Below are 27,120 nucleotides of genomic sequence, written 5' to 3'. Positions count from 1 at the left end.
TCCAGACAGCAAATAATCTGGCTATGAAAAGAGCTGCTGATGCCTCATTAGCAACTTTGAAAAGCATCCGGTGTAAAAAAACGCTCTGCCCTTGTATTTGGTGTTTTCTGCTCATTCCTCCTCTTGTCCTTGATTAATAAGGACATTTGCATGTAAATTGGCTCCTGGCTCCTTTGGAGCCATGGCTCCAGTCTGTCCCCACCTGAAGTTCCCCCAGTCTGCACCCACTGCCCTGGAAGGCCGGGTGACTGTGGCACGGCTCAGCATGGCACGGCATGGCACAGGCCAGCATGGCACAGCACGGCCAGCATGGCACGCCGAGCTGGGACTCATCACACCCCTTTGCTCTGCAGTAACTGGCTTGAGCCACCAACGTCTGCAGGGCTGGGACACGGGACAGGAACTTGGGACCAGGACACAGGAGAGGGACACGGGGCAGGGACACGAGACAGGGACATGGGACAGGGACACGGGGCAGGACATAGGACAGGGATGTGGGGCAGGGACACCGGACAGGGACACGGGACAGGAACATGGGACAGGGACATGGGCCCAGGACACAGGGCTGGGACATGAGACAGGGACATGGGACAGTGACACAAGACAGGGACACAGGACCAGGACACAGAGCCGAGACATGGGGCAGGGCCATGCAGCTGGGGCACAGGGTTGGGGCAGGGCACTGCGACACAGGACAAGCACACGGAGCTGGGAAGTGGGGCAGGGACACAGACCAGGCCAGGGAGCTGGGACAAGGGGCAGGGACACAGGACAGGGACTCGGAGTAGGGACACGAAGCAGGGACATGGGGCAGGGAGCAGGGACACAGCGCTGGGACACAGGGCACGCCGGGGAAGCCGCTGCTGCGTGTCACCCGTGGGCTCGGAGCCACTGCCCTGTCAGAGCGAGCGGCTCCGTGGTGCCGCCACCGCTGTTTATCGTACAAAGGCATTTACAATTGTTTGAACAAGTTCCCCTCTCCGCGCCTGCGCTCCCCCGGGACTTCATTTTCAAAAACAAATGCATTTGCTGAATGCATATGGAAAAGTGCCTCTCAGTCGGGCAATCCGTCTGGCTGTTTGATGTCTCGTTCCCACATCATGTCATTTTAAAAGGTAACATTTTGTTAATGGAAAATACTTCGTGGCTGTTCCCTCTCCTCTCTCCCAGCCTCAGCGGACGCAGGATGGGACAGGGGACCAGCCGTCTGCCACCACGGTTGCCCACGTGCCACCGCTGCCGCCGTCCTCGCCCGTGCTGGGTGCTCTCACTGCGACACTGGGCTGTCCTGGCCCTGTGTACCCGCGCCCGCTGGATTTGCTGGGTGGCAAGGAGAGTATTTGGGGGGGCTGGTGTCCCCCCCTCGCCTCACCTCTGAACGGGAGCATAAATTTCTGACAAGGAGCAACAGCGCAGGGAGGAGGAGATGGGAGAAGAACCGCCCTGACCGTGGGTGCTGCAGGCAGCCATGTCTGTCCCCCCACTCACGGCAGAGAAAGGGGGGTGGGAGGGCTCCCAGGGGACAGGGATGTCACTTGGCACCCTCCCACTGTTGAAGTGTGAGCCCCCAGGGTACAGCCAGGGCACCTCCAGGACAGGAGGCTGCTCCTCCGGGGTCCCACAGAGCTGGGGGGGGGCTCACACAGGTTGGCCCCTGCCCTGAGGCACGGCCAGACCCCACCTGCACCCTGACCTTGCACCCTGACCCTGCCTCAGGGACCCCAATACCCCCGAGACAACACACGAGGCCACTGAGAAGGCAAAGGCAAGGCCACGGTGAGCTGGAGAGCCAGTGGTGACAATAAACGCTGGAGATATTTAAACATCTCCCACCTGGAGGGAAGAGGGGGGGTACTTTTAGCCGGGCACGGTGTGCCCCCGCCTGCCAGCTCCTTGGTGACACTGGGAGCTGGCACCAGGCACAGAGGCACCAGCCGCGGGTGCCGGTGCTGCCACGGCCCAGATGACATTAATTTTAAAAACAGCATGTAGCGGAGGGTGACGGTCTCCCGGCACAATAAATTCCTCCAGCTCCTGCTAATCAGGAGCAAGTCCTTAATTGGCACATTTCTACCTGGCTGGGGTCTCTGCTAAAGAGGGACCCTCACCGCTCCCGGCAGCCGTGGCCCGGAACCTCCCATGCCCTTGACCCGCGGAGCAGCCCGGGGTGAGTGACGGAGTGGGGACACGCAAAGTGACTGGAAGGGCTGGAGCCACCCACGCTGCCTGGCCTTGGTCACATCATTTAGCCTTGGAAGGGTCCCCATGCGGTGTCACCAGCCCTCACCCTCCCTGTCCCCTGGATCCACCCATCCTCAGAGAGCGATCGACGCCGCAGGCCGGCGGCAGGGCTTGGCGTGCCAGGGACGGTCGGGCTGCGGATGCCACGCACGGGGGTGATGCTGGCGCAAGCCCCCGTTTGTGTCGTTCCCAACCTGCCACCGCGAATCAAAGGAGCTGCCACGCACGCTGCAGCCCTTTCTTCTCATATCACTCACACCACTTCCATGCTACATTGTGACAATGGGGTATAATTAAGGTGTCAGCATATCATTTAGCCTTTTCAATATAAAACCAGGAGACAGGCTGGGAAATCTGTAGTCTTCTTTAATGAGGAATGCAGGGGGAAAATAGAGAGGAGGAGAAGAGGAGATAGTGGCTTGGCAAGGGCGAGACAAAAGGCCCCTCGGCAGCGTGAGGTTTTGGAGGATGCGGCGCTGCTGCCGCCAGTCGCACAGCCGGGGGGCAGGAGGGGAGAGGGGACCCCGCTGGGGGCCGGGCACATCCCCGGCGATGTGGTTCCCGGGGGTTCCCACCTGGAAGTCGTGCTCGAACGCTGCTCCCGGCCCCTGGGGGTCTGGCAGAGATGTGCGGGACGTGCGCGGGAGCAACTGGCTGCGCGACAAGAGCCGGAGCCGTGTGTGCCACGAGCTCGCGTCGGTGACGGCACGGCACCGCGTTTGGCGGGTGCTGGGCCCCCCGCGTCACCGATGGTGTGCACAACAGCCATCCCAGCCCCGTGAATATTTTTCCCAAACCTCAGCAGCCAATTTCGTTACACGGAGGCGAGCCCGGCTGCATCGCCGTGCTGAAAGCGGGGTGCCCCGGTCCCCCCGCACCGTCCCGCGGGCACCACACCAGGGGGGGACGGTTGCAATTCAGAGGGCAGCAAGGAGTTCAACGCCATCAATAATCCCTTGACGGCCATAGAAAGCGCTTTCCCGAGGAATAAATTCTTGCTGCATCAAAAGGAAGCTACAAATCAATGCGCGGGTCGCCCATTCCTAACGATGGGAACTCGTCTCGCTGCAGTGGGAAGCATTAGCCGGGCGCGGGGGGGATGCGGGGCCGGGGCTGGGCCCCCGCGCTCGCCCCATGGCCGTGAGCATCACCCGCCTCCGTAAGCCGGGGACCAGAATTAACAATGGGGTGAAATGAGAGCGGGACGAGCCACCCTGGCCAGCACAGTGGCCACGCTCACCCCCGCTGCTGTGTCAGCCTGTGGAGCCACGCGCCAGAGGACACGGCTGCAAACTGCTGGTACCTGGAGCTGGGGTGCTTAGGGGATTCTTATTTATATTTATATTATTTATATTATTTGTATTTGTATTTATATTTATATTTATATTTTTATTTATATTTATATTTGGATTTAGATTTAGGTTTAGGTTTAGATTTAGATTTAGATTTATGTTTATATCTAGATTTAGGTTTATTTATTTTGGATTTGATTTTGATTTTGACTCTTATTGCTATTCTTATTTTTATTTTTTATTTATTCTTCTTGTATCATGAACCCTGTCAACTTTTCTCTCCGGTGCACCCCTGCCCAGCCGCCGGCGCCCGGCCGCGGTTCAAAGCTGGCCCACGGTGCTGTGGCCGCGCCGGTGGCCCCGCGCAGCCTCCTGCCTCCATCCCGGCCTTTGTCTGCGCCGGCTCCGGCTTTGAGGACAGTTTCGGTGAGATGGATGTGCGGCCCCACCGAGGCCGACATGTTCCAGGCGAGATCCCGGGAAGAGGTTTCCTTAGCAACAATCATGAAGCTGGAGTGAGAGAAAAGCTCCCCGGGCTCCGCTCCCCCTCGGGTTTGGGAACCTCCGACAGCAGAAGCGCGTTACACGTGCCCGGGCCACGGGTGCCGGCGGCGGGATCGGTGCCGGTGGGGTCTGGGTTTCGCTCCCCGGCATGTGCCGGGCGGCCAAACCGCAAGGCCTCGGCACTGCCCTAGCACCCCTCTTGCCTCCCAACTTGCCGAGCTGCCCCGGCTCCGGACAGAGCTGAGCCGCGTGTGGGAAACCCCAAACCCCAAAACCCCAATTCAGGGCAGCACAGCACCCCCGGCAGCTCCCGGCGGGGTGCTCAGGGAAGGGGCACGCGCTGGAGCACCCCCCACGAGCCTCAGGGGGTCCCCACCAAGCATTCCCCACTGATGGCCACCGTCACGGGGCCGCCGGCAGCGCATGGCGCCGCCTGTAATTGCTAATCTGAGTTTTTAATTATCTCATTTGAATTGTATTTCTCCCCTTTCACCTCTCCCTTAATGAAATCACAGGTGAGACGCTCCCCCCCCACCAATGAATCTGCGGTGGTGGGGGGGTGTGGGGGGGGCTGAGGGGGTCACGGCTTCCTGCAAATCCCCCCCACTGGGCTGGGGAGGTTTAATGGGGCTCAGCCAGTGGCTGTTGCTCCCCAATATTTAGTTTTGCGGGGAAGTTGATCAGCACCTTGTTAGTGCCGCGCTCCCTCCGCCCCCCATCCCTCCTTGCAGCACCCTCCCAGATTTTGGGGGAAAAAAATCAACCCATTTGGACTCTTGTTCAGTTTGGCAGCACCGGGCCGGTGTCTGTCCTCTGAGAAACCTCTGCTGGAACGAGGGACAGGGGGGGCTCTGCAGGGACAGCCCCTGCCCCTCACCCAGGGTCTGGTGGGACCCTTGGAGCCCCCTGAACCCCCCCAGATCCCCCTGGGACCCTTTTCCCCCCTCTCCTTGTTGGCTGTGGCAGTTTTCCAGCCTCACCGCGGAGCGGTGGCGATGCCCCTTCCCCTCCCCAGCCCCGCCGGCTCGCCGGGCGATGGCACTGTGCCTCGAATCACAATTACAGTAAATAAATCCTATTAGAAGGACTTTTACTACCGCATGCGCCTCATTACAACACGCCCAAACCCCCGGCTCCTGGGATCGCCGTCGTAATGAGGCCGGGATGGATGGATGCTGGAAAATTAATGCTTATACAAGTTAATTTGTTTTTATTAGCACGCGTCGCCTGGCAGAGGGGTTGGCGGGGGGGTTGGGTGCCACCCCACCGGAGGGGGCGCAGTGATGGGGACCCCCCCGGGGCCGTCCCCATGAGAGCAGCACGCAGGCAGCTGCATGCCATCGTGTCCCCCCACCCCAGTCACTGCCCGGTTGAACTTGGCCTTGGGGACACCCCTGTCCCATGCCGGGGCGGGACAGGATCCTCCTGGCAGATGGTGGCAAGGAACCAGCACGCCGGACGAGGTCACATCTCATTAATAAAGGCTAATTAAGAGGAAATCATCAAAAAGAGGGGATGGAGTCACGCTAAATAATCCATGCCGGTGCTAGCTGGTAATTAAGCTGTTAGGGCTGCGACGGCTCCAGCGCCCGGTGCGGCACCGGGGGGGTCACCAGGAGCATCCCCGTCGCCGTCCCCTGCCCCGCGGCCACTGAGTGTCCCCTTGCCCAGCCTGGTGGCACAACTGTCACCAGTCGTACCTGCGGGGACAGCCGGGCCTTCCTCTGGCTTGGAAAATATAGATCGCACCGTTAATAATACATACATTTATTAAAATTAAACCACCAGCAGATATTACATCCAGCAGCACTAAATTATGGATAGACCTCATCCCCAACCTTTGTTTTTAATTAAAAAGCCCCTTTCAGTAATTCCATTAAAGCAGCAGCTTATGTTTTCTTTCTCTTTCCCTTTCAAGCGCGCGATCCGGCGGCATTTGGGTTGCGCTGATGAAACGTCTTTGAAGTTTCATGAATTGCTGATGTAATTGAATAAAAATAATATTAAGGAGAGAGAGAGAAGAGACTTTTCTCTAAACCTAAATCCTAACGAAATCACCTTACCGCGCCGAGCGGAGTGACAGCGAGACGCTGGATTTGTGCATATTCCCGTAATCCTAAACCCATTAGCCAGGAGGCTCCGTGTGAACCACACGTTGCGGATTACGGCCAGAAAAAAAGGCTCCAACAAAAACCTGAACCTCCCTTAATTCCTGCGGGGAGGCGCAAAGACGCGGGACCCCCGCAAACGGCGGGAGGTGCACCGAGCGCGCCGGGGCTCAGAGCCCTCAGCCTCCCCCCTCGCCGCACTAACGAGCCCCTCCAAAGCCCTTCGTTAGCGCTTTCCTCGGGAATCCTGCGGCCCGCAATTAAGGTGGAGGGCTTTCCAATTATTTTGCCACGCGCCGTTATTAATGGAAATATTAATTTTGCATAAGTGCATCTTTCCACCCTTTAAAAAGAAGATTATTTTAAAAGCAGCTGGAAGGCAGCAGCGGGGCTGCAGCCAGCGGCTCCATGGGGACCGTGAGGGTGGTCCCGGCTGCCCCAGCACCCTCCAGCCCCAGCACCCCTCGGCACCACCTTCCCCCCCGTCCCTGCAGAGGGAATCGCGCAGAGCCGGGGTGCCAGAGCCCATCCCACGTGTCCCCACGCCGGGAAGGGGACCACGCTCGCCGGGACTGGGAGGACAAACTTGTCTTTCCTTCCTTCTCTCCCTCCTAATTTCTTTCTTCCCAATTTAAACTCCTCTCCAGGATAATGCAATAAAGACATGAAGCACCTAATTTTCATTGGGGGACAACAGACGCAATGGTATATTTACCCAGTCATACCATTATGAAATCCTACAATTAAGGCTTCAATCAGATAAATGCAATTACATAATACGATCTTATACGATATAATTAAAAACATCTGCAATCAAACTGAAGCCGATGGTACAGTAATCCTTAATCAGAAATTACCCACCAGCAGCTCCAGTGGAGAGGTTCCATCCTGGAATCTGGCAGGACGCAGCGGCAGCGTCGCGGTCCCCCTCGGGCACAGCCACCGTGGGAGGGTGATGGGTGGCCATGGGTGCCCACGGGTGACCATGGAGAGCTGACGGGAGCCTCTGGGCCAGCCTGTCCCCCCCCAGCCTTGCCGTGCCCCCAAATCCACGCCCAGCTCCCATTTAACCCCACGACCTCAGACCCAGACCAAAATCTGACCGGTGCCGACATGGGACACCGAGACGCCGGCTCAGCAGGCACCGCTGCACAGAGATGTTGGGGTTCACCTACGGGTCTCCCTGGCCCTGACGGGGTCTCCGGCTGGCAGCCCCCCACCTGCAAAACGACTGGGGGTGCTCCCTGGGATGTGCACGTGGGAATGGGCCAGGCATCGACAGTTGGTTTTGGTTGTACCAGCCACGCCAGCACCAGCATCCTGGTGCGCTGAGCTGTGCCGAGAGCGGGGCTGGCAAGTGGCAGAGCTGTGTGCCCGGCCCTGGCTACGTCCCTGCATGCTGCTGGCTGGCACCAAATGAAGACAAATGGGCCGGGTGACACATGAGCATCCATTAACGGCAGCACCGTGCCGGGGAGCACCGGAGAGACGCGTCGGAGCTGGCAGGAGCAGTGGCAGCTCCCGGGCTGGTGTGCAGAGCACCGCAGCCCCGGGCCCAGCACCTCCTCCATGGGGTCCAGGGGTGCTCAGCAGGGCCAGCGCAGCTTTGGGGGTCACACATCGACACCTCGGCTCTGCCTGCAGCCGGAGCCCACCTGGGGCTGTCAGTAAAGGCAGCGGGAGCTGGATGGGGTCACCCCTTGGTATCAGCATCACTACCAAGTTTTGCTCTTGGAGGCTGAAGTGAACACCGGCTCCTCCTCACTATTTCGGGGCACAGGACACCTCTCCCCGCCCAGGGAGCTGTGGAAACCCCACGTTTAGATGGCAGATGTGCACACCACGAGGGGAGGAGGCGATGGAGCAAGCCGACCTCAGGAGGAGAGAGTGCAGCCGGGTTTTAAAATGCCCACAGAGGGAGCGTCGCTCTTTTGGCCTTTGCATCGAAACATCCCCCACGCAGGAGGATGTCCCTCATCCTCCGTGCCCAGCTGGATGTTAGTCCTGTTAATTCAAAAAAAACAAAACGGAGAGAGACCATCAGGGCTGCTCCTAATTGCAGCATCAGGGACAGGGCACTTCACATTTCCTCCAGCACTTGCCAAGCTGCCACCCGGCTCTGCCCTCGTGGCACCAGGCACAGGAGCTCCCCGCTCCTGCCCTCTGAGGGGTGTTTTTGGGGGTGCAGACGTGGCTCAGGCATCCCCCAGACAGCACATGGCGCTTCCCCACACACCGGCGTCGGCCACTGGCAGCTGATATTTGGCTGATGCTGCAGCTGCCGGGGGGGGGTCAGGAGGAGCCGTGGGGTGAGGCAGGAGCACTGACCCTGCCAAGCTTTTCCACCCCCTGACCTTTCCTGAGCCCCTCTCAGAAATGCCACGGAGCTCCTCGCCGGCCGGATTAAATGTCAGGGAAGGTGCGTTGAATATTTCCAGGCGCCGCGCCGGGTGCTTGTGGGTGGGTTTCCCCAGTGCTGTGGGCATCTCCAATGGGTGCCCGGGCTCCAGGCCAGCCTGTCCCCATCCCTGTCCCTGTTGTCATCCCCGTGCCACCCTGGCGCAGGGCTGGGCCGGCCGTGCCGCTGGGACAATCCGCGCTCGGCTGGCTGCGAGTGTTTAAGCAGAATTGAGTGTGTGTTCAGGCACTTTCAAACACAAGTAATCTTCATCTGGGAGACGGAAAGTGAAATATGTTATTGCCGGCCGCAGTAAATTACCCGTGCCAGCCCTCGCGTATAAAACATCGCAGTTGCCGGCCAGTGCACTCACTCACCCGCGCTGGGCTGCCTGCCGCCCCCCATAAATTACAAAATAAATGGCTGGTGGTCAGCCCTGACGCGGTGCTGGGGTGTGCAGGGCCACCCCGGCACTGGCACCACCCAGGCAGGCAGGGCCAGGTGGGACCCCTGCATGTTGGGGACCCTTCTTGGGGGATCCCCCCCTGCTAAAAGCACTCGGTCCTGTCAGTTGGACCATCGGCAGCACCGCCACCGGCTCCCCTCACCCGCGAAGCTGTGGTGCTGGCTGGGTCACCTCCTGCTCCCCGGGGACAGCCCCCCAGCAGGGTCCTGTGTTGGGGCGTCCTCGGCGTCACGGCGATGGTGTGTGTGCACCTGCTTCGTTAAGGCTAACGAGCTGCAGTGGCGGAAGCGCCTGAGGAAGGCGGGAGGTGAGCACGCAGCTCCCGCTCTTTTTTTTTTTTTTTTTTCCCGGTAAAGTCCTTTGGAAAGCCAAAGCCAAACCCATAAAATAAATAAAATAAAATAAATTCCTGCAACTTTAACAATCATTATGTTGGATTTGGGAGATGTTATTCCTCGTGACAGACAAGGGCAATTATCTGCTATCCGCCAGCAGTTTTAGCCTAATTTCATTACTGCTGTGCAATTCTTCCCGAGCCGCTAGTCTATCACTGTCTCACAGAAAGGATTAGCCGGCACTTTCTTCATCTTCAAATGAATTTTAGCTGTCATGCCCTTGATGAATAGAAGAGGGAGGACTGCTAACCCACGCGAGCGAGCCCAGCGGCCCGGCTCCACCACAAGCGCCCGCGTTGGCCCCGGTGCTCACCGAGGAGCATCGTTGCCCGAGCCGGGCACGCCGGGACCTGGCAGCCGCGGATGCTACGGGGACGCTGCACTGAGCTGGGCTTTCCCCCGCGCTCGCCTGCTGCCTGCAGGAGGAACCGGCCGCGGGGATTTCGTGGGGGAGCACATGCGGGAAGCGGGCAGGGCTCTAAACCAGCGCCCCGGCGCAGCCTTTCTGCCGGCATCCAGGAGGGATTAAAATGACAGCATCTGTAATCCGAGGAAATAATGAACACGCCATCTTTCTCCCTTTCCAGAAGATGCTTATCTGTCAGTCCGGGCCACTGAGGAATAGAGAAAAGCAATTTAAACTTCAGAGCTGAAACCGCAGAGGATGCTGCAGGGAGAGATGTCCAGGCGACAGCATCCCACGGGGATCCGCCACGGCCCCGGAGCCGACGGGCAAATTGATGCTTCGCTCTCCGGGCCAAGCTGGAAAAAAAAAGGCGTAGGGAGCCCGTCTGGAGGGCCCGGCGCTCGTGTGGCAGGGGGACGTGTTGGGGACTCTCATCCCCACCAAACAACGGGGGAGACGGCTGAGCTCATCAGCCTGGCGAGCCCTGAGGCACCCCGGGGTGCCGGGGGCAGGACGGCGGAGGCGGCTCCCAGGGACCATCCCGGGGTGCGGGACGTCACCTCGCGTAAATGAGAAGCTCCGGAGCCAACTGCCGGCGCCGGGGGCTGGCGGCAGCCCAGAGGCTCCGTTATTTTTGTAAATGTTAATTCCCCACTGGCACACCGTCCTGGCGGAATATTTTAGCACCTTTAATGCAATTTCCTACTCTCTCTGAAATATCATTTTAGTACAACCCAGCCGCACCATATACCTGCTCCCTAATAAACCTCTGCGACTTTAATGAACTAAATAGCAAATTACTTTTTTATTCAAGAATGAAATTTCATCATATTCATAATTCATATTTTATTTCAGACATCTGCTGCTGATTACATTACATTTAACTAAAATTAGATGATGCTCAGAATGTAATTAAGCCCCTGCCAAATTCTCTGGCCCACCAATACCAGCCTCGCTCAGCGGGGGCCGCTTGGAACCTAATATGTAATTAGGAGCTATTTTCTAGCTGTTTTTAAAGTCTGAAAATTAGCTGCCTTTATTAATCACACAGACAAATATAAAGCGGAGCCAACGCTTGCTGAAATTTCTAAAAAGGATTTTTTTTTAATTATACACCACATAGCGCTGAGACTCATTTTGAATGTTGATTTGTTGTGCACTGACATTTTGACAACTAGTTCTCAATTTGTCTGTCGTAGTTAGGCAACAACAAAGCAGACGGTAATACTTAACTTTCAAAACCTTCAGCGTGCCGGGAGGGGAGAGGGAAGGGAGAGACAGGGGGGACGGGCTCCCCGCGGGCGCTCGCCGGGCCGGGGTGCAGCTGGGCAGACCCCGGGAAGGAGGGAGCCTGGAAATCCCCAGTGCCGGGGCGGCAGAGGGCACGGGGAGCCCTTCTGCAGCAGCAGATGCAAAATCTCCAAATAGTCCTTAAAATGGCACTGGAAGGGGGGTCTTGGCTCACCCAGCACCTAGCTGAGGCACCCCCAGCCCCGAGGGGGGATCCCCAGCTGCCCCGAGCCCTCTGGGGGCCCTGTGCAGAGCCGAGCACACAGCACACACCGCAGCGCCCTGCCAGCAGTGCTGGGGGGTCCCCTGACCCCACTCTCCCCCCAAATGTGCCCAGGAGGGACCCCAGGAGCAGCGGGGAGGCCCAAGGGTCCCCAGCAGCCCCCCCTGCCCCCTCCATGACTGTGCGCTGACATTTCCTCTCTCTCACTGACCCTTTTTCTGTTCTCTCCGTTATCTCAAATAATGTCACTGCCTCTTCAGCATCTATTCACCGGAGCAGAAAGAAGCCTCTGCTGACACGGATTTAAAAAAAAAATAATACCATCTGTGCCTGGCAGCGGATAGGCAGCACCCACCGTGCCCGACAGGCAGCAAGCGGCATGGTCTCAGGTCTTGGGGAGACCCCCCGGGTCGGGGGGGACAGGAACCCTCGCGGGGTGGTGTGAGACACCCCGGTGCTGCGGCCCCCACGGCAGCGACGCGGCCCTGTGCACTGCCAGCAGCTGCGGGCAGTGAAGGAAAAGGAAGATTTTGGAAAGGTTTTTTTATACAAAGTGCTTTCCGTCCCCCAACAGAGGAAAGCCCCCCCCACCGTCTCCCCCAGCCAGGCCGCCCACACCAGCCTGGCCAGCGTGCTCCCTGCTGCCACAATGCATATTTTTTTTTTTTTTTGTGAAAGGCTGGAGCGCAGCTTCCCCTCCCTGTGCCCGCGCTGGCTATTAGAGGCAAACCCAGGATCGTTAGTCTTTCTGCAAAGCTCATAATGTGAAAAATGAAGCTCAAGAAAAATTAGCCAAATTACCAGGCTAATCCTTCAGCGGCAATCGCTGCTCCACTGCACATCCGTAAAATGAGAGCGGAGAGAGCAGACGGGGCAGCGCAACCGGAAAAGCACGCCGGCGCTCGTGGGGTGGCTGGGGGAGAGGAGGGGATGACCCCGTGGGGAGAACGGTGCTTTCTGAGCTTCATTTGTGCTTCAATTTTGCTCCCGAAACAGCAAACTGCAGGGAGAGAGGGGGCTGAGCCTCTTTCTGCACCCGCCGTGTCCCTGCGGGGCAGCGGAGTCCTGGGGGAGCAGCTGCAGGGATGGGGTCCCCCACGTCCCCCCCCCGGCAAAGCTCAAGGAGCGGCAGGATTAGAGGAAGTCGGTGCAACCAAAGAGGAGATTCCGTGCAAAAGCTGGGGTGAGGAGCGTGCCAAACGTCCCTCTGGTGATCACGGTGGCTGCAGCGAGGCCCCTGGGAAGGCTCCGAGGGAGCTGGGGTGGGAGGAGGACAGAGAGGAGGGAGCGGGGGCTCCCGCGCTCGCAGCTGGATGGGAAATCCACGCTCCCTTCTCAGGAAGCCAGGCTGGCTCCAGCTGGGCAGCTCTGGGCCCTGCGGCACGGGGAAGGCAGCACCCTGCCCCGCTACGGTCCCCGGGAACCGCCCCCGAGCCCAGCCCAGCAACACAAGGCCTAAAGAGTTAGTCTATTTAAATCCCTAATTCTAATTCCGATTTAAACCAGCCCATCGAGATTTTTATGCCAGTCTTTGCCGCCGTGCTCCTCCAGCAGCCGTACGGTGACTGCGAGGCTGTTCTCGAGGAAAGCAGCTAATGAGGATCAGCCCCAGACAGGTTGTTTTGAAGCGAAGTTTCTTCGCAGTGAATTTGGCATTTCTTTGTGCTAACCAGGAGAAACTACAGACACATTTAAGCGGTTATAGAGTCAACACGCTTCCAGATATTCACATTGATTACACTGTATTAGAAAATGGTGAATTATTTATCAGGCTTTCTGACTTGTGATTAGTGTAAAGCCGTTCTTGGATGCAAATTGGAATTGTAATTAGACATGTAGAAACCCAGCATCTGAAACCTGTTTTTACTGAAGTGGTGTAAGGTACTTTTTTCCTTTTGTATCCAGCATAATTATCAAAGAACATTTTGCACATAAAAAACCCATCAATTTATTAAAACCAGAGACAGTTTTACATCTGATCAGTGAACTAAAGCTGGTCATCACGATGTCAGGATTTTAGAGCTGGTACATCCTGACTTCTCACACTTGGTTTTTTATTCCTGCAGTGGAAGAGGAAGGCTAGCTCCCCCACCTCTGCCAATTTATTACTCAGCTTGGAATGAAGCAATTCTTGAACAGAGCTACACTTAAAAATCCCCAGACAAACACAACAATGATAAAATCTCTTTGGCAGGTAGAGAAGAGGCCACAGCCACTAAGAGTCAGCTTATTACTTCAAGATACTCTGGCTTCAGACACTTACCTGCCAATTCCCTTTAGTTCCATGGTACAACTCATTAAAATTTCACAAGTAAAAACTGCATTTACATTCGCGTAAGAAGTTTAGATGCTTTTAGGTTTTCTAGTTTGCCAATTGCAAGTTATGGTCAATTTTTGAGGAGGTGGTTTTGTTGTGTGGGTTTTTTTTTTTTCCTACTTAAAAACAATTACTTCACACTAAATCAAATTAGTGTTTGCCCCGTCACTGACCCCCCTCCGCCCCCCCTCTCCCCCCGCCCTGGCAGTGGCACATTTCACATACCCAACAACAGGCAAGGTCAAGGGCATGCTCATTTAAGACTGAAGCGAAAGAGATCCCAGAACAGTGATTGCAAGTAGAAATTTTAAGACTGCCCTTGCCCTTAGGTGCCCTCCTCGCAGGTGACAGCTCCTGGCTGAACCAGACCTCAAGCATGGAAACAAAAACCAGAGTCTGGCTACGGGACCCTTCTTATCAGCCCAGGCAGAGACTGTGGGCAAGAGTGAAAACCGTGATAATTTCATTAGAATTGTGCTATATGTTCCATTTTAACTAGCCAACTCTTAATTAGCACCAGGCAAGAGCTGCATTTAAAGGTTTCCTCTCCACCGTGAACTGCAGTCCAGGAGAAACAGAGACCCGAGTGTCAAGCCCTGAGCTGTCACGATGCTTTTCACCCAAAAATGTCAAAGCGCTCGGCACATCCACCTTGCCAGCCTCGGCTCACAGGACACCGGGGGAGAAGGGAAGAGACACCACATGCATCTGAAGCAGCAGAACCAAGCAAAGTGTCATTATCCGCGCTGGAATCCAGCCAAGACCCTCTCCTCCTGCCCCTTGGGATTAGCAACAGCAGTTGAGTAAGGAAATTCAAAACAGGATTTTGAGAGCCTGGGTCAAACGCGCACCTCGCTCGAGCGCAAGGGGTTGCTCCCAGGTCCTCATCACAGCCCCCGCTCCCAGAGACACCGGGCCCAAAATTGGCTCCACACCCACGTCTAGAGGCCCTCAGCCACACAGGAGAGCGGGAGAGACGTTTCCAGGCATCAGGGGCACACAAAACCATCGCTCTGATGACACGGTGCCAAGAGCTCAGTCTTGCCAGAGGCAGAAGCTTAACTCTTGGAGAGCGCGTGCAGCACTTCGGCATTTAAAGACGAGGAGGAGTGGAGGGTCACTCCGGGGGCCCCGATATTGGTCTCCCAGCATTCAAATCCACAGGCACATAAGTCTCGCTTGGCTGCTTCCACGGCCAGCGGGGAGGTGTCTGCCAAGAGGAAGGCAAGAGCAGCCAGTTAGTCAGCTCGGCCGCTGCAGGGAGACCGCAACGGGCCACTGCACGTTGGAACACATGCCCCAGGGAACAGGGCCAAGGCCCTGAAGGTCTGACACACATAACTGAACGCACAAAATCACCCCTGCATGAAACCACGCTGCCAGGCAGCTCTGCGAGACACCATCCCATGCTCGTGACATGGCTCCACACCCCACCACAGCCCTACGAGGGCCAGCATCATATCCTGCTGCTTCCAAACCCGAGCCCCCAGGACAGGGGAAGGACGCCCAGGGCAAGCAGAGGGTTACTGACCTGGTCTCAGCAGGGTGATGCCACAGCCGCCCCCGCCAGCCCCCGTCAGCTTGCTATGCAGGCCGTGGGATGCTGTCACCTGGCACAGCCTGTCCAGGGAGGGATGGCCGACTCCGATCACGTTTAAGTGGTGTTGGTTTATATCAAAGAGTTCCTAAAAGCAACCACACGTACACCAGATGAGCCCACATGGTGACAGAGGCTCTTCGCAGCTGTGGCTCCCTCCCCAGTGCAGCGCAGGGGAGCTGCCCTGCCTTCCCAGGCACCCTCCCACGCTGCTGTCTCATTCCTGCACGGAGTTCGGCCACCAGCATGTGTCAGGGCCCAGCAGCACTGAGCAGCAAGGTCAAGGCCAGAGTCTGAGCCCTGGGCTGCTCATCTGTCCCTATCCCCCTCATGACTTGTGCTGCTGCCCGCCACCGTGATAGCAGTACAACAGCTTCTGGACTCCCTGAGAAAATTCTGATCACAGGGTTGACCCAGCGCTGAGGGATCTGGTGGAGTTGAGAACGGTCATTGTCAGGCTTATGGTTGGACTGGAGGATCTTCAAGGTCTTTTCCAACCTAGCTGATTCTGTGATTCTGTGAAGCTGACAGCAGGCGTTTAGTTCAGGCACTAAATCAGAGCTTCCCGATGCCTCCCCACTGCTTCACCTCTCCCCTGTCACACGAGGGTTGAGCAGGAGGCTGTGCGAGCCCCCGCGCTGGCCGTGGGAAGGGCGCTAAGCCAGCGTCTCTCATTCCTGGCTGTCACCCTGCCTGCTCTGCAATCCATCCAGCGTAACTAAATCCAGGGGACTTCTGACACAGCCAAGTCCGAAACGGCATCGCTGGAGAGGCGATGTGGAGTTCCCTCCCCTTGTTTGCATTGTGCAGCACTTCTCTCTCCTCACGGGCAGGGCCTGGGCTGCGAGCCAAGGGGCCTCTCACCAGCACCACGCTGGGAATCTGGCACTGAGTTCCAGTCGGGTCGAGATGGTCCCTCCTTTGGGGGAGGGCAGCACAAGCCCCTCTCCCAGTGAGGCTGTCCTCTGAGCAGAGCTGCCCAGCTCTGATGAGCGGCAAACACATCTCTGCCACGCTGGCCCAGCCAGCCACAAATCCCACTGCTCCTGGAGAAAGCCACCATGGCAGCCAAGTCCAAATAGCCCAAGGGATGGACAACACCACACAGAGGTGGGAGTTACAGCTGCTCTCCTTCCAGCACTAGAGGTGAGGAATTAAGGAACAGAGGGAAGGGCTTGGCCAGCACTCAGAGCCTGGAGCAGGGCCAGGAACCAACACCAGGCCCCCAGGCATGGCAGCACCCTCCCAGCTCATCAGCACCATCCCTGGAGGAAGCTCCTTCTCAGCAACGCTGGTCTGGACTCGATCACCTCCCTGGCATCTGGCGGCTCTTCCCCTCGCTGTCCTGGAGGGTGTCACAAGCAAGGAGCCAGCCAAGATGGGACCAGTCCCAGAGAGGCTCCGTGACAGGAGCCCTGGGCTCCCTCCTCCAGCTGGTGTCACCAAACACTTCCCCGCCTGCATCTTGCGGTGAGCTGGGAGGGGTGCAGCCAGCCAGGAGGGGTGCAGCAACATGGAAGGTGTCAGTCACATCACCCTCCCTCAGCTCCGCACGGGTCTCCTGCCAACACCACACCGGAGGGGACGATGTAGAAATAATCCCTCTCTCCTCCCCCGCCCCACCCCACTCCAGAGCATTTCTGTACTGCGTTTAGACAAATGCGAGGAGATGAATTAGCCTGTCGCATGCAGAGCGCATATATCCCAAGTTCTGTGCTGGGTCGGACAGACGCCCATCTAGAGGCCTCTTTATATGCCTGAGCGAGGGCCTGGCACTGGCTATGATGATCCAAGACACCTGTCATCTCCTGATCCAAAATCTGTGAGGAATCGGATGACAGCTTATGACACAGTAGACTAGTTCGATGGTTCAAATACAATGCTGTCCAGAACTGCACATTTCAGAAACAGCCAAAAAAAAGAGATACATATCTCTATACGCTGCATCTATAATCAACCGTGCCTCTGCGGGCAATTCAAACCCAAGACAAAACAACAGATTCAAGACAGAAACCCACTCACTGCAGTGCTGCTTCTCGGGCATTGTGTACGAGGCTGCTGTGGTGTTTTTCAGGTGAGGATCTCAAAGCACACCTCAAATCAGTGCCCCTCTTTGCCGTCCCCCAGTCTGAGCAATAACACACTAAGGTGTAGAGGAGCTGTCTGAAGTTGTGCTGCAGAGGCTCCAGATCTCCTCCCGCTGACACCAGCTCAGCCCTCGTTAGTGTCAGCCCACCTTGAGGGGTGCAGAAACCCACCACCCTCTGGGTGAGAAGGGAGCAAAGGACTTTGCTCTGAATTCCACAGCCCCAGCAGCACCTCACCCCCGTGCAGTGGGGTGATACCACAGCCCGAAGCGAGGAGAAGGCGGCCGTACCAACCATCTGCTAACGGCTGCCACAGGGTGAGCTGGGACAGCAGCTCTGTCCCACCCCAGGGCCCTCTCCTGCACCTCCAGAGCTCGTGGCTGCGGCGGAGACAACCTGCCAGCCAGAGCAAGGACAAACAGAAGTCCTGGTGTGAGAGCTGAGGGGAGGGATCCAGATGCCAACAAAAAACCGCACCGCTAGTACCAAATGGCTCTTCATTGTCCAAGTCCCTTGGCACCCTGGGCCAGGGCAGGTTTGCCCCAGCTGGGATGCTGCCACACATCTCTACCCCACGGTCGTACGAATCAGTATTACAGTGCTCTCAGTGATAAACTTCTTCCACTTGGAAGCGTGTTTCCCCCCACCATGGCAGCCTCTCTGACTCTGGACAAAGCCAAGACAAACACAGATCTTTGTATGCACCTCATGCATCAATGTCAGGTCAGCTCTGGGCACAACTCTGTCTGTAATTCTCTGGAGCCAGGATGAGCGCAGAGCAATGGGAGCTGGCTTGGAACCAGCCCATCACAGACCAGTGGCTGCTGGGCTCTCCGCTCCTCGCTCCAGCCCTGGCAGTGACAAAGCAGTTGCTTCACAGGCAGCGACTGCCAGAGCGAGCGTGGCTGGCTGGCGGCGCAGGGAGGCCGTGTCTCGGCCTGAAATCACTCCACGTTTCTTAGCAAAGGGAAACAAAGCCTCCAGAGCTACAGGTCCACAAAGCACCAGGCCCACTCCCTCCCTCCCTCCCCACGCGCTGCTGTGCAGAGACACCAGCAGCATTTTCTGTCCCTTGGCTCCGGGAACAGCATTAAAAGCAGCGCACACATACCACGGCTTCACTCAGAACTGAACATTTCCTGCTATCAAATTTTTTTCTTAGACCTAACGCTCTTTAAATGACATTTTGATGTTCAACAGTAACAGTGTCTAAAAATACTGGCGAACAAGCTCCTTACCTCCAGCACAGGGTAATACTCTGGTGATGGATTTGCAGGCATCGCTTCCAGAACACTTTGGCACTCCTGAGAAATTGCATCGATGGAGTCCAGCACCGGGTTCATTATAGCAGGGAACTGAAAAAGGGGGAAGGCAAGATGTGAGAAGACAGCTCGCTAGTCTTCCAATATCACCGTGATGAAACTGGCCCCAGTTTCCTTGAGCTGGACAACTCCTCACCCCATGTGGGGCTACTCATTCACAGAAAAACCCACTGCAGGACAGGGCAATGGCATGCTGCTCCCACCTGCAGAAAACTGAGGAAGAGGGGGAAAACAGGCCAGAGGAAGGAACTACTCTTTTCATGGTTGCAAGCTGGTGATTTTTGTGGCAAGCCCTGCTAATGCTGGAGAAAGGGAGGTGGTAAGCTGAACCCCCATTCCCAGGGCATCTGGGCCTTCGCTAGCAGCAGACAGGACTGCAGTGACCGCAGGAGGGATCTGAGCTCCTGAGGGTTACCTCCCCACCCTGCACCAGCACACATCCCCATCCCCACGACCGCCACACCTTCAGGATCTTCTCCTTGACACCAGCCACCAGGACCTTAGTGCTTCGAGGGACTTTTGTGTTGGTCAGCAAGATCCTCAGCGTCGGCACCCTGGAAGCAAGACAAGACATCTCCTTGCCTCTTCCCTTCGCAGTCCCCCAGCAGCTCCCAAGGCCCAGACAGCTACAGTTTGTTCTGCCTCAAAAGGCCTATTTGAGCAAGACACCCAAGATAAGGAGTCTCTTAGTTTCTAAAAAGTTAAGCAGGTGCTTACGTGCTGGCTGGGTTCAGGCTTGTTCCTCTTAGATAAAAGGAACAACTGTAATAGCGCTATAAATAGGACTGTAACGTATTTACTGAAATCCTTGTTTTTCAAGCAAAATTTTTCCTTTGAAATACTATCTACGAGACTAGCCAGCAGTAGCCATTAACAGCTAATAGAGCAATTTCATGCACTGTGAAAGATTTTAATGGAGTCAGATTATACTTCATTGGCAGGAGGCAGAGGGAACATGCAGGACCTGGATTCGTCTCTGCAGCTCAGTTTTCACTCAGTCCTACCACCAGGTGAGGAAAAAGTTCCCCCTCCCCACAATGTCATTTGCTGCCAGGAGCAGATCTGTTCCTGCTGCCCATAATGCCATGAAATTAATATTGATCCTTTGCGCTGTGTTCATCTAATGTCAGATAATGACCAAACATTTCATTGTTCCCGTCCACCCCAAACCAAGACAACACTCAAGCTACTCACACCCACAGCAAAATCTGGCCACAAAGCCCTCCCGCCACGCTGTCAGCGATCTCCCATCAACCTCATACCCTACAAGACCCACCCAATGCCTCTTTGACATATTCCACCCACCGCATCTAAGTGTTATTTTTAAACTCAAATATTACCTCTTTAACGGTGTGATTTTTCCTGATTGGTATCTCAGGGCTCCACCTAAAGTAAAATACATGCATTGTCTCAGTACACAGCGAGCTGAGAGATAACAGTGTCGTCAGAGACAGAAGGTCTTTCATCTTTAGAACCTCACCCAGAGCATATGACAGTAATTGCAAGAAACACCAGCTAAATGAACCATGTTCTCAGAAAGCATGAATCTGCCTAACCCTGCTGACTTAATGAGAGGCTCTGGCCGGACGTAGTTAACCCAGCGCCTTTCCCTTTGGTCTCCTCCACTCTGGGACCACATTAAGTATTTTTTAAAAGGCAAAGAGTTTGGCCAGCATTAAATCTTTACTGAAAACAAGAATCAAGCAGCGATTCCCTGGGGCAGAGCCAAGCACACAGGTTTCAAACTGGACTGAACGTGTGCACTCATGTCAGCAGCCGTCCTTCAGCATGGAATTTCATTGTCCAGAAGGAATGTTTCACTTGACTCCTACTTTTACAGAGGCATTGCGATTAGGTCTCATTAGAAAGATTATTAAAAGCCTCCAAGGACACTTCCAAAACACTTGGAAATCTCTGCTAATTGAAACTAAATGACAGCTGTCCAACTGCATTTTCTACTGCATTATCCTTGGGACAGGATTAGGTTTCTTTGTTCACGCCAGAGTGTTTAAATATCAGTTATTTGCAGCAGGGTCGCTGCCCCACGGCACTTGCCTGGGGGATGCAGATCTCTGGTGTTACCGCAGCGAGTCCCCAGCAGCCCAGCTGGCCCCAGTCCCAGCTTGCAGATGGGACAAAGCACGACAGAAAAGGGTTCCCTCTACTTGGGTCAACGTGGGGACCTGAATTTGGGGAGTTTCTGGTCCCTTTGCTGCACCTCAGCGCAGTGAGGCATCCAGTGTCCCTGCAGCAACCCCAACCCAGCCTTATCAGCTGCAAAAATGCAACTTGTGGCATCTGCTCCCCACCTTCCCACAGCTGATGCATGCTCTACAGCGGGGAATGGAACCACATCTGATGCTCTGCCACCCCGCCAGCCTCCCCTCAGCACCCGTATTCAGCGCCAGGGAGCAGCAAACACACACATACCCCAGGTACCAACAGCATTATCCACACCCGAGGGATTGCCATGGATCACTCGCTCCCCTTGGAAGGCCCAGCTGTTAATCAAAGTCAGCTCTTCTTCTGTCCACCTGAAAGGCAAGAAAATGACTCCAATACACAACCGAAACCAGCACACGCGGAGGGAGAGAAGTCCCAGAAGCTGCAGGAGGTACAAAAGCAGCGGGCAGCGTACCAGTTGCTGTGGAAAGCCCCAGCTCTGTGAGTCCCCCTGTGCCCTCTCTCAGCACAGGGTGGGCATCGCTGTTTCCAGCACCTCACTGGCCCTGGGCGCCTCTCTGCACGGCAGCACGTAGGAACATCCCCAGCCCCGACGCTGCTGCATGGCCAGAGACAGCATGAGGGACACAACTGCTCCCCAGTGCTCCCGCTGCAGGCCAGCGGCGAGGGAGGGAGATGATCCTAGCCCTGGCCTAGCGAGATCAAATTTAACCGAACGCAAGCCCAGACCTATCCCCACCTCCCTGACACTCCGTGTTACCACACATCACGGCCCGAGATCCCGCTCACCAACAGGCAGAACGGCACATTTATAGACGCAGAAGGCACAATGTGAGAAGAGAACATAAAAGTTGCATTTCACACGTGCAACTTCAGCCTCTGATTGCCAGCTGCTCAGCTGCAGAAGCCTCACAAATTGGGTCAAAAGGTGTAGTTAGAACTGATTTACTATCTCCAGCAAAGACTTTGATTTTTAGGGATTAACTCCTAACACTTCAAGCTGCAGCGGGTGCTGGCACTTAGAGCACAGAAGGGAACCAAATGCAGATCCAGAAGGTGTTATGCTAAAAACACAAAACCAGGTCTGTTTGTCTTAAAAGCAGTCACATAAATTGGTAAGTGCTTTGAGAGTTTAAACGCTGGCACAAAGAGTTTGGTGCTGGGTCAGACTCAGCAAGGATCAAGGCCCCTGACTGAACATACTAATTAATGGGCTGCAGCAACACGAAAAGCAAACGCAGAGCTGCCAGTTACAAAGCAATTGCTGGCTGCAACTTCACCGCAATTCCCGCACAGTGATTTCTTCCCCAGCGCCTCTCGAATCCCCACTGCTCTGGGCCTGCGAGGCACGCACCCACGCAGCCCCCCTCTGAGCTCCCCAGCCCATTTCCAACCCACTCCTCGCTCCACGCTCAAACCCTGGCACCCCAAGGGAAGCTCAGCGCCCACAGGGAGCCCGCAAGCTCTCCTGCACCCTCCTGGGACACACTCGGACTCATGTGGGCACCCAGATACACATCTCTGACCCTCCCCGTGACGCAGCGCTGCCTGCTCTGCGGTCCAGACACAGAGTGCTGGTTCCAAGCCACTGTTCAAAGGGGCTAATGCACAGCAGTATTGGATCTCCCAGCATCAGCGATGCTCTGCAGAGCTCAGAGCTGGCGTCTGGTGCAGCCAGAACGTGCAGTCGACAAGTCTTTAGAATACGGGGCCCAGAAGAGGTATTACATGATGGAGCAGAAGCACAAACATGGACTTTGGAAAAGCATCACACAGCCTTACATAAAATAACAAGAACTGACTGCTGCTAAGGCGAGGCACAAATTCTGAGAGCCACCTGCTATGTAGAAGCTGCTTCCTGTAACTCCCCACTTCCCCGGGCCTCAGCTGAATGTCTTTATCCATCTCTACACACCTTTCATTTCCCTTGCCAATATTTAATCTGTGAAGCATTCAGGAAAACAGCTCACACCACCGCTACTCAAAATAGAAGCGCAGTTTGCTGTAAACCACTTGTTTTTAATCCTCTTTGAGAGGCTGTGATTCTTCTCTACACAGGAGTCATTATATCACGCTGTTCTTTTCTTGCGACGTTAAGCAAAAACCTTCTGAAGTCTGACACCCCCATCTCTCACTTACCCCTCTGCATGCCAGCTGGAAGGAAAAAAAAAATTATGCTGTATTCAAGCTGAAACTAAGAAGCGCGAGGAGGGAATGAAGACATCCTCGCTGCCTGGTTTGGAACTGGCCTTTCATTTCTCGTGCCGTGTGACTATTTGGGAGATTTGCCTGAGCACAGCGCACAAATTGCTCTGCTCTAGGAACGTGTTTCTGGGTCAGGCTGCAAACTCTGGTTTTGAAGCAGAGCACAGTCACCCCCTCTTGCTCTCAGTCCCACAGAAAATCCACAGAAGCCAACCATAAAAGGTTGCACCTGGCACCAAGCGCACAATAGAGGGTTCTGCCACTCCAGCTGTGATACGCATCTTTAAACAGAGCCTCCTCAGACACACAGCAGAGCAGACCAGTTTTTCAAGACTGAACTCCAAGGGAAAGCAACCCAAGGGCAGAAGGAAAGAAAGTTCCTTTCACCAGCCACTGATAAAGGGGAAACTCAGTCAGGAGATCGGGAGGAAGTGTACCACATGCAGAAAACAACTCATGTGACAATGCAGAGAAACCAGGAAGGATCCTTGACTCCTTGAGGACTCAAAGCAAAATCTGGAAGATGCTCAGGGACAGAAAGGAATTTGAGGTTTAAAAAAAAAAATCACGTTAAAGTGTGTGTGTATTTTGCTTGGCAAAATAAAGCTTTTTTTTTTAATGCATATCTCACACTAGACAAGGGAAATGGTGCAATTTTTACAAAGTCTCTGCATCCAGTTGCTTTTACCAGGAGAAGCAAATCGTAAAGATGGGATTCACAGGTCAGAGCCATGGGATGGGGCACGAGTGATGGGAGAGGAAGGGAAAGGAGCTGGGCTCAGGGCACCACTGCTGCGGCCACAGCCCAGGAGTCAGCCAGAGAGACCGAGAGAGGTGCCCGTGCCAGAATTTGTGCAGGTGAAAGGAAAAACAGGGGCTTGGAGAGCAGAGCTGCCCCGGGCCGTGCACCCAAAGCAGGGAGGCTTCCCCAGGCGATGCTGCATTACCTGGCTGTGGACTCCCCCTCCTTCAGAGGGCACGAGATGGCTCCGCATGCCGTCAGCAGGGCGGCCGCCAAGCACACAGTGAAGGCGGCACTTGAACCCAGCCCAGCTCCCGTGGGCAGCTCAGACCACACCAGTATGTCCACACTGGGAACATCTCTGAAACACAAACAGGCAGGATGTAACACAACGACCTTGAATTCCATCTCGAGACAACATTTCAAAGGCAAAAAAAGATGCCAATTAGGGCTCATCACAGGAAAAGCTGGTTGAAAACTGGCAACATCAGCACATGCATACGCATCGGAGACACACGGGCTTCACGAGTGCTCAGTTAGCACAGCTGAGTAGCCTTGCTAAGCCATTGTACTAGAACAAAGCCTTGCTGAATTGGATCTATGATTAGCGCAGCTTGTCAAGCTGCTAGCAGGGGCACTTAGTAACTAAATACTTGAGTAGCACCATAAAGAGACCCTTCAAAGATTGCTGTAAACATGATTTTAAACATATTTCTAAATAAAGCGCAAATAGCCCAAATCTGTAAATGCACAGACAAGCTGATGGGGAAGATGAAACACACACGGATCCATGCCCACAGCCCCTTTTCTCCACTGAACGCATCCGGGTTGTGTTACAGTCCCTAACATCAAACCCAGGAGCTTTTCACGGGCTGGTGAGTGACATGAACTATGACCCGATGGTTTCAGAGCAGGCTGATGACAGCCCCAGTGCTATGACCAAGCAACTCAGAGACTGCAAAGCAAAACACGATGCAACTACCCATCATAATCCTTTAACCTTTATTCCTTTGCTATGAATATTGAAGTCAGGTTCTGACTTGGTTTAAAACAGCGAGCAGTGCTGCATTGGACATTGCCCCGAGCACTCGGGCAGCTATTGGTACCATCAGCAGTGCCAGTCAGGTTTAGAAACTGAAACAGCCCTCAGCTGCGGTTGCCCCAAGTTCTCCTATTTTTAGGGAGATTCAGCCCACAAGGGGGATCAGACTTAGCTCAGACAATACATTCACAGTTCACTTCTGTCACAGATTTTCCTAACCTAAGCCAGGCTGAAACGAGCTGCCTGCTGGAGGGAGGGATGTCTGTCTCTGCTTCTGCTGACTGCACGGAAGGGTGGGATGAACAGCTCTGACTTAAGCGCCTCAAAAATGAGAGCAGATGATTCCCAGTCCCCCTGCTTGGGGCACCCCACCCACCCAAACAGCTCAGCTCTGAAGGATGTCTCCTGAGGTGCTCAGAAGTGAGATTCCTTGTAATTTCTTATTTGGCCTCAAAGATTTGGTGTCTTCCCATGACCTTGTAGAAGCAATTAATGGTGAACAACACTCATGACAGCATGTTTGTTTTGGGGCAGGAAGACAGCCTTACCCATACTTAGCCGAAATAGCCAGGCACATATAAAGAAAGGCAAGAGTAGCAAGGCTCTCGGGAGCTGAGGCTCCGGCAGCGATTCCAGCAAACTCTTTCAGTGTATCCAGCTGTTCTACGCTGGGGGACTTAGATTCATCAAAGTCAGCTATGGAAGCAAGCAGGGGAGAATTTAAATACTTAGAAACCAGGGAATTGTTAAACTTGAAAACAGTATTCACAAGAACAACTGTTAAAGTAGGAAGAAACAGATTGAGCCAATTCCAGATTTCACCTACAAACTTTCTAGCTGAGGATTCATGATAAAATAAAAGCAAAATCTCCACCAGCCACTCTGAAAACCCGGTATTTCCACACCCCACACCTACGTTGTATTACAGCAACTGTCTCCCTGCCTACACGTCCAGTGCACACCCCCCACCGCTATGTAGAACTTGGCAAGTCACACTCTTTATTTAAGAACGTGGATATTCTGATGCGCTTCACACAAGTCTGAACTCCAAAGGGCCAGGAGCTGGCATCAGCGTAAGAGAACTGGTCGGTGCTGAGAGAGGTTACTGATGCTCTGACACTGCAGACTTTGTTCAGCCTTCTGCTATGCAAACGGTGCTCATGAGGGTCACAGGAGTTAACGCCAGGTCCTCCGGAGGGAAATGGCACAACCACCAGTCTGGGGCTCCACCCAGTACAAGACGCTGCAGAAATTCCAGCGAGGGCTGGCATGGGGCAGAGAGGCAGGAAAACAGGCCCTGTATCCCTGCCTTCCCCAGGACTCCTCAACTCAGACCAGCTTCAGAGACTCTTTTTTTGGACCCCCATCAGTAATACACCTGGACGTGGTGCCTGGCTGGCTCCTGGACGTATTACAACACTGCCTGAGCTACGGCAGCTCTAGAACAAACCCATGGGAACCTGAAACAGGAGGAGACAGCCACGGCAAGGGCCACTCACAGGTATCGGCGCATCAGGCAGGTCACGAGAGGCACACAGAGGGGGTGTGGGTGCCTGAGTGTGAGTGTGCAGGGACACGTTAGTTCAACACACACTGAGCGTGGTCAGAGACAACAAGGCCCAGCAACACTCTGCAGCAGGAACAAATAACCCCACGGGGGGACACAGCATAGACACCCCCCGGGGGTCCCAGCGCAGTGACCGGGCAGAAAGCGCCGAGCAGGACCGAGAGCCCCACATGGCACAGGGGTAGCGGTTTCCTCCTCCCGGCTCTTGCCTGCAAACCCCCTCCGCAGGGCCTGGAGGCGGGGGGTGTCCCAGCTCCTCACGACGCCGACGCCGGGCAGGCGGACGCACACCCTGCCCTCACCGCTCGGCCTCAGCCGGAGGAAAGTCCTCAGGTCCAGCGCCACGGCCAAGGCCACCTGCGGGCGAGGAAAAGCGGCGTGAGAGGAAGGGAAGGCAGCCGGGCCGGAGCCCCGGGAGCCCCCGGCGGCGGCAGGCTCCTTACCTTGCCGTGCACCACGGCGTGCTCCCCGTGGAGGATCACCTTCCCCGGGGCGGACAGCACCAGGCTCCGCTCCCACATCTCGAGACGCGGCCGCCTCAGGGGTCCCGCGGCCGCCTCAGGGGTCCCGCGCCCGCCTCAGCCGCCCAACTCCAGCCTTGCTGATTGACAGCCCCGCTCACCAATAGGAGCCGCACTCTGCCCCGCCCGCCTTGCCCTGAAGCCAATAGCCGGGATTCCTTAGGGGGCGGGACTACGGGAAGGCCAATCAGAAGGCGGCGGCGCGGAGTGGTG

General features: G+C 55.5%; 1 protein-coding gene across 2 annotated transcripts; it reads right to left on the bottom strand.

The window, feature by feature from the left end:
• Positions 1–5,791: 5,791 nt before the first annotated feature.
• MVK (mevalonate kinase) lies at positions 5,792–26,979 on the bottom strand. Of its 2 annotated transcripts, XM_074887734.1 has the most exons (10): positions 26,830–26,979; positions 26,596–26,743; positions 25,368–25,515; positions 23,983–24,138; positions 21,077–21,180; positions 19,987–20,032; positions 19,110–19,200; positions 18,563–18,679; positions 15,172–15,325; positions 14,348–14,850 (listed from the first exon to the last, which is right to left on the bottom strand). In XM_074887734.1, exons 1-10 carry the CDS (start codon positions 26,905–26,907, stop codon positions 14,699–14,701), a joined length of 1,194 nt encoding a protein of 397 aa, XP_074743835.1. In that variant the 5' UTR covers positions 26,908–26,979; the 3' UTR covers positions 14,348–14,698. The 2 variants fall into 2 exon arrangements, with proteins under 2 accessions (XP_074743834.1, XP_074743835.1); XM_074887733.1 differs by lacking the exons at positions 14,348–14,850; positions 15,172–15,325 and adding an exon at positions 5,792–10,018.
• Between the last annotated feature and the right edge of the window lie 141 nt (positions 26,980–27,120).

Source organism: Strix uralensis, chromosome 17, assembly GCF_047716275.1.
Source record: "Strix uralensis isolate ZFMK-TIS-50842 chromosome 17, bStrUra1, whole genome shotgun sequence".
Lineage (NCBI taxonomy): Eukaryota > Metazoa > Chordata > Aves > Strigiformes > Strigidae > Strix > Strix uralensis.
The sequence above is the reverse complement of the archived record's forward strand: the minus strand, read 5'-3'. Positions and strand labels throughout refer to the sequence as shown.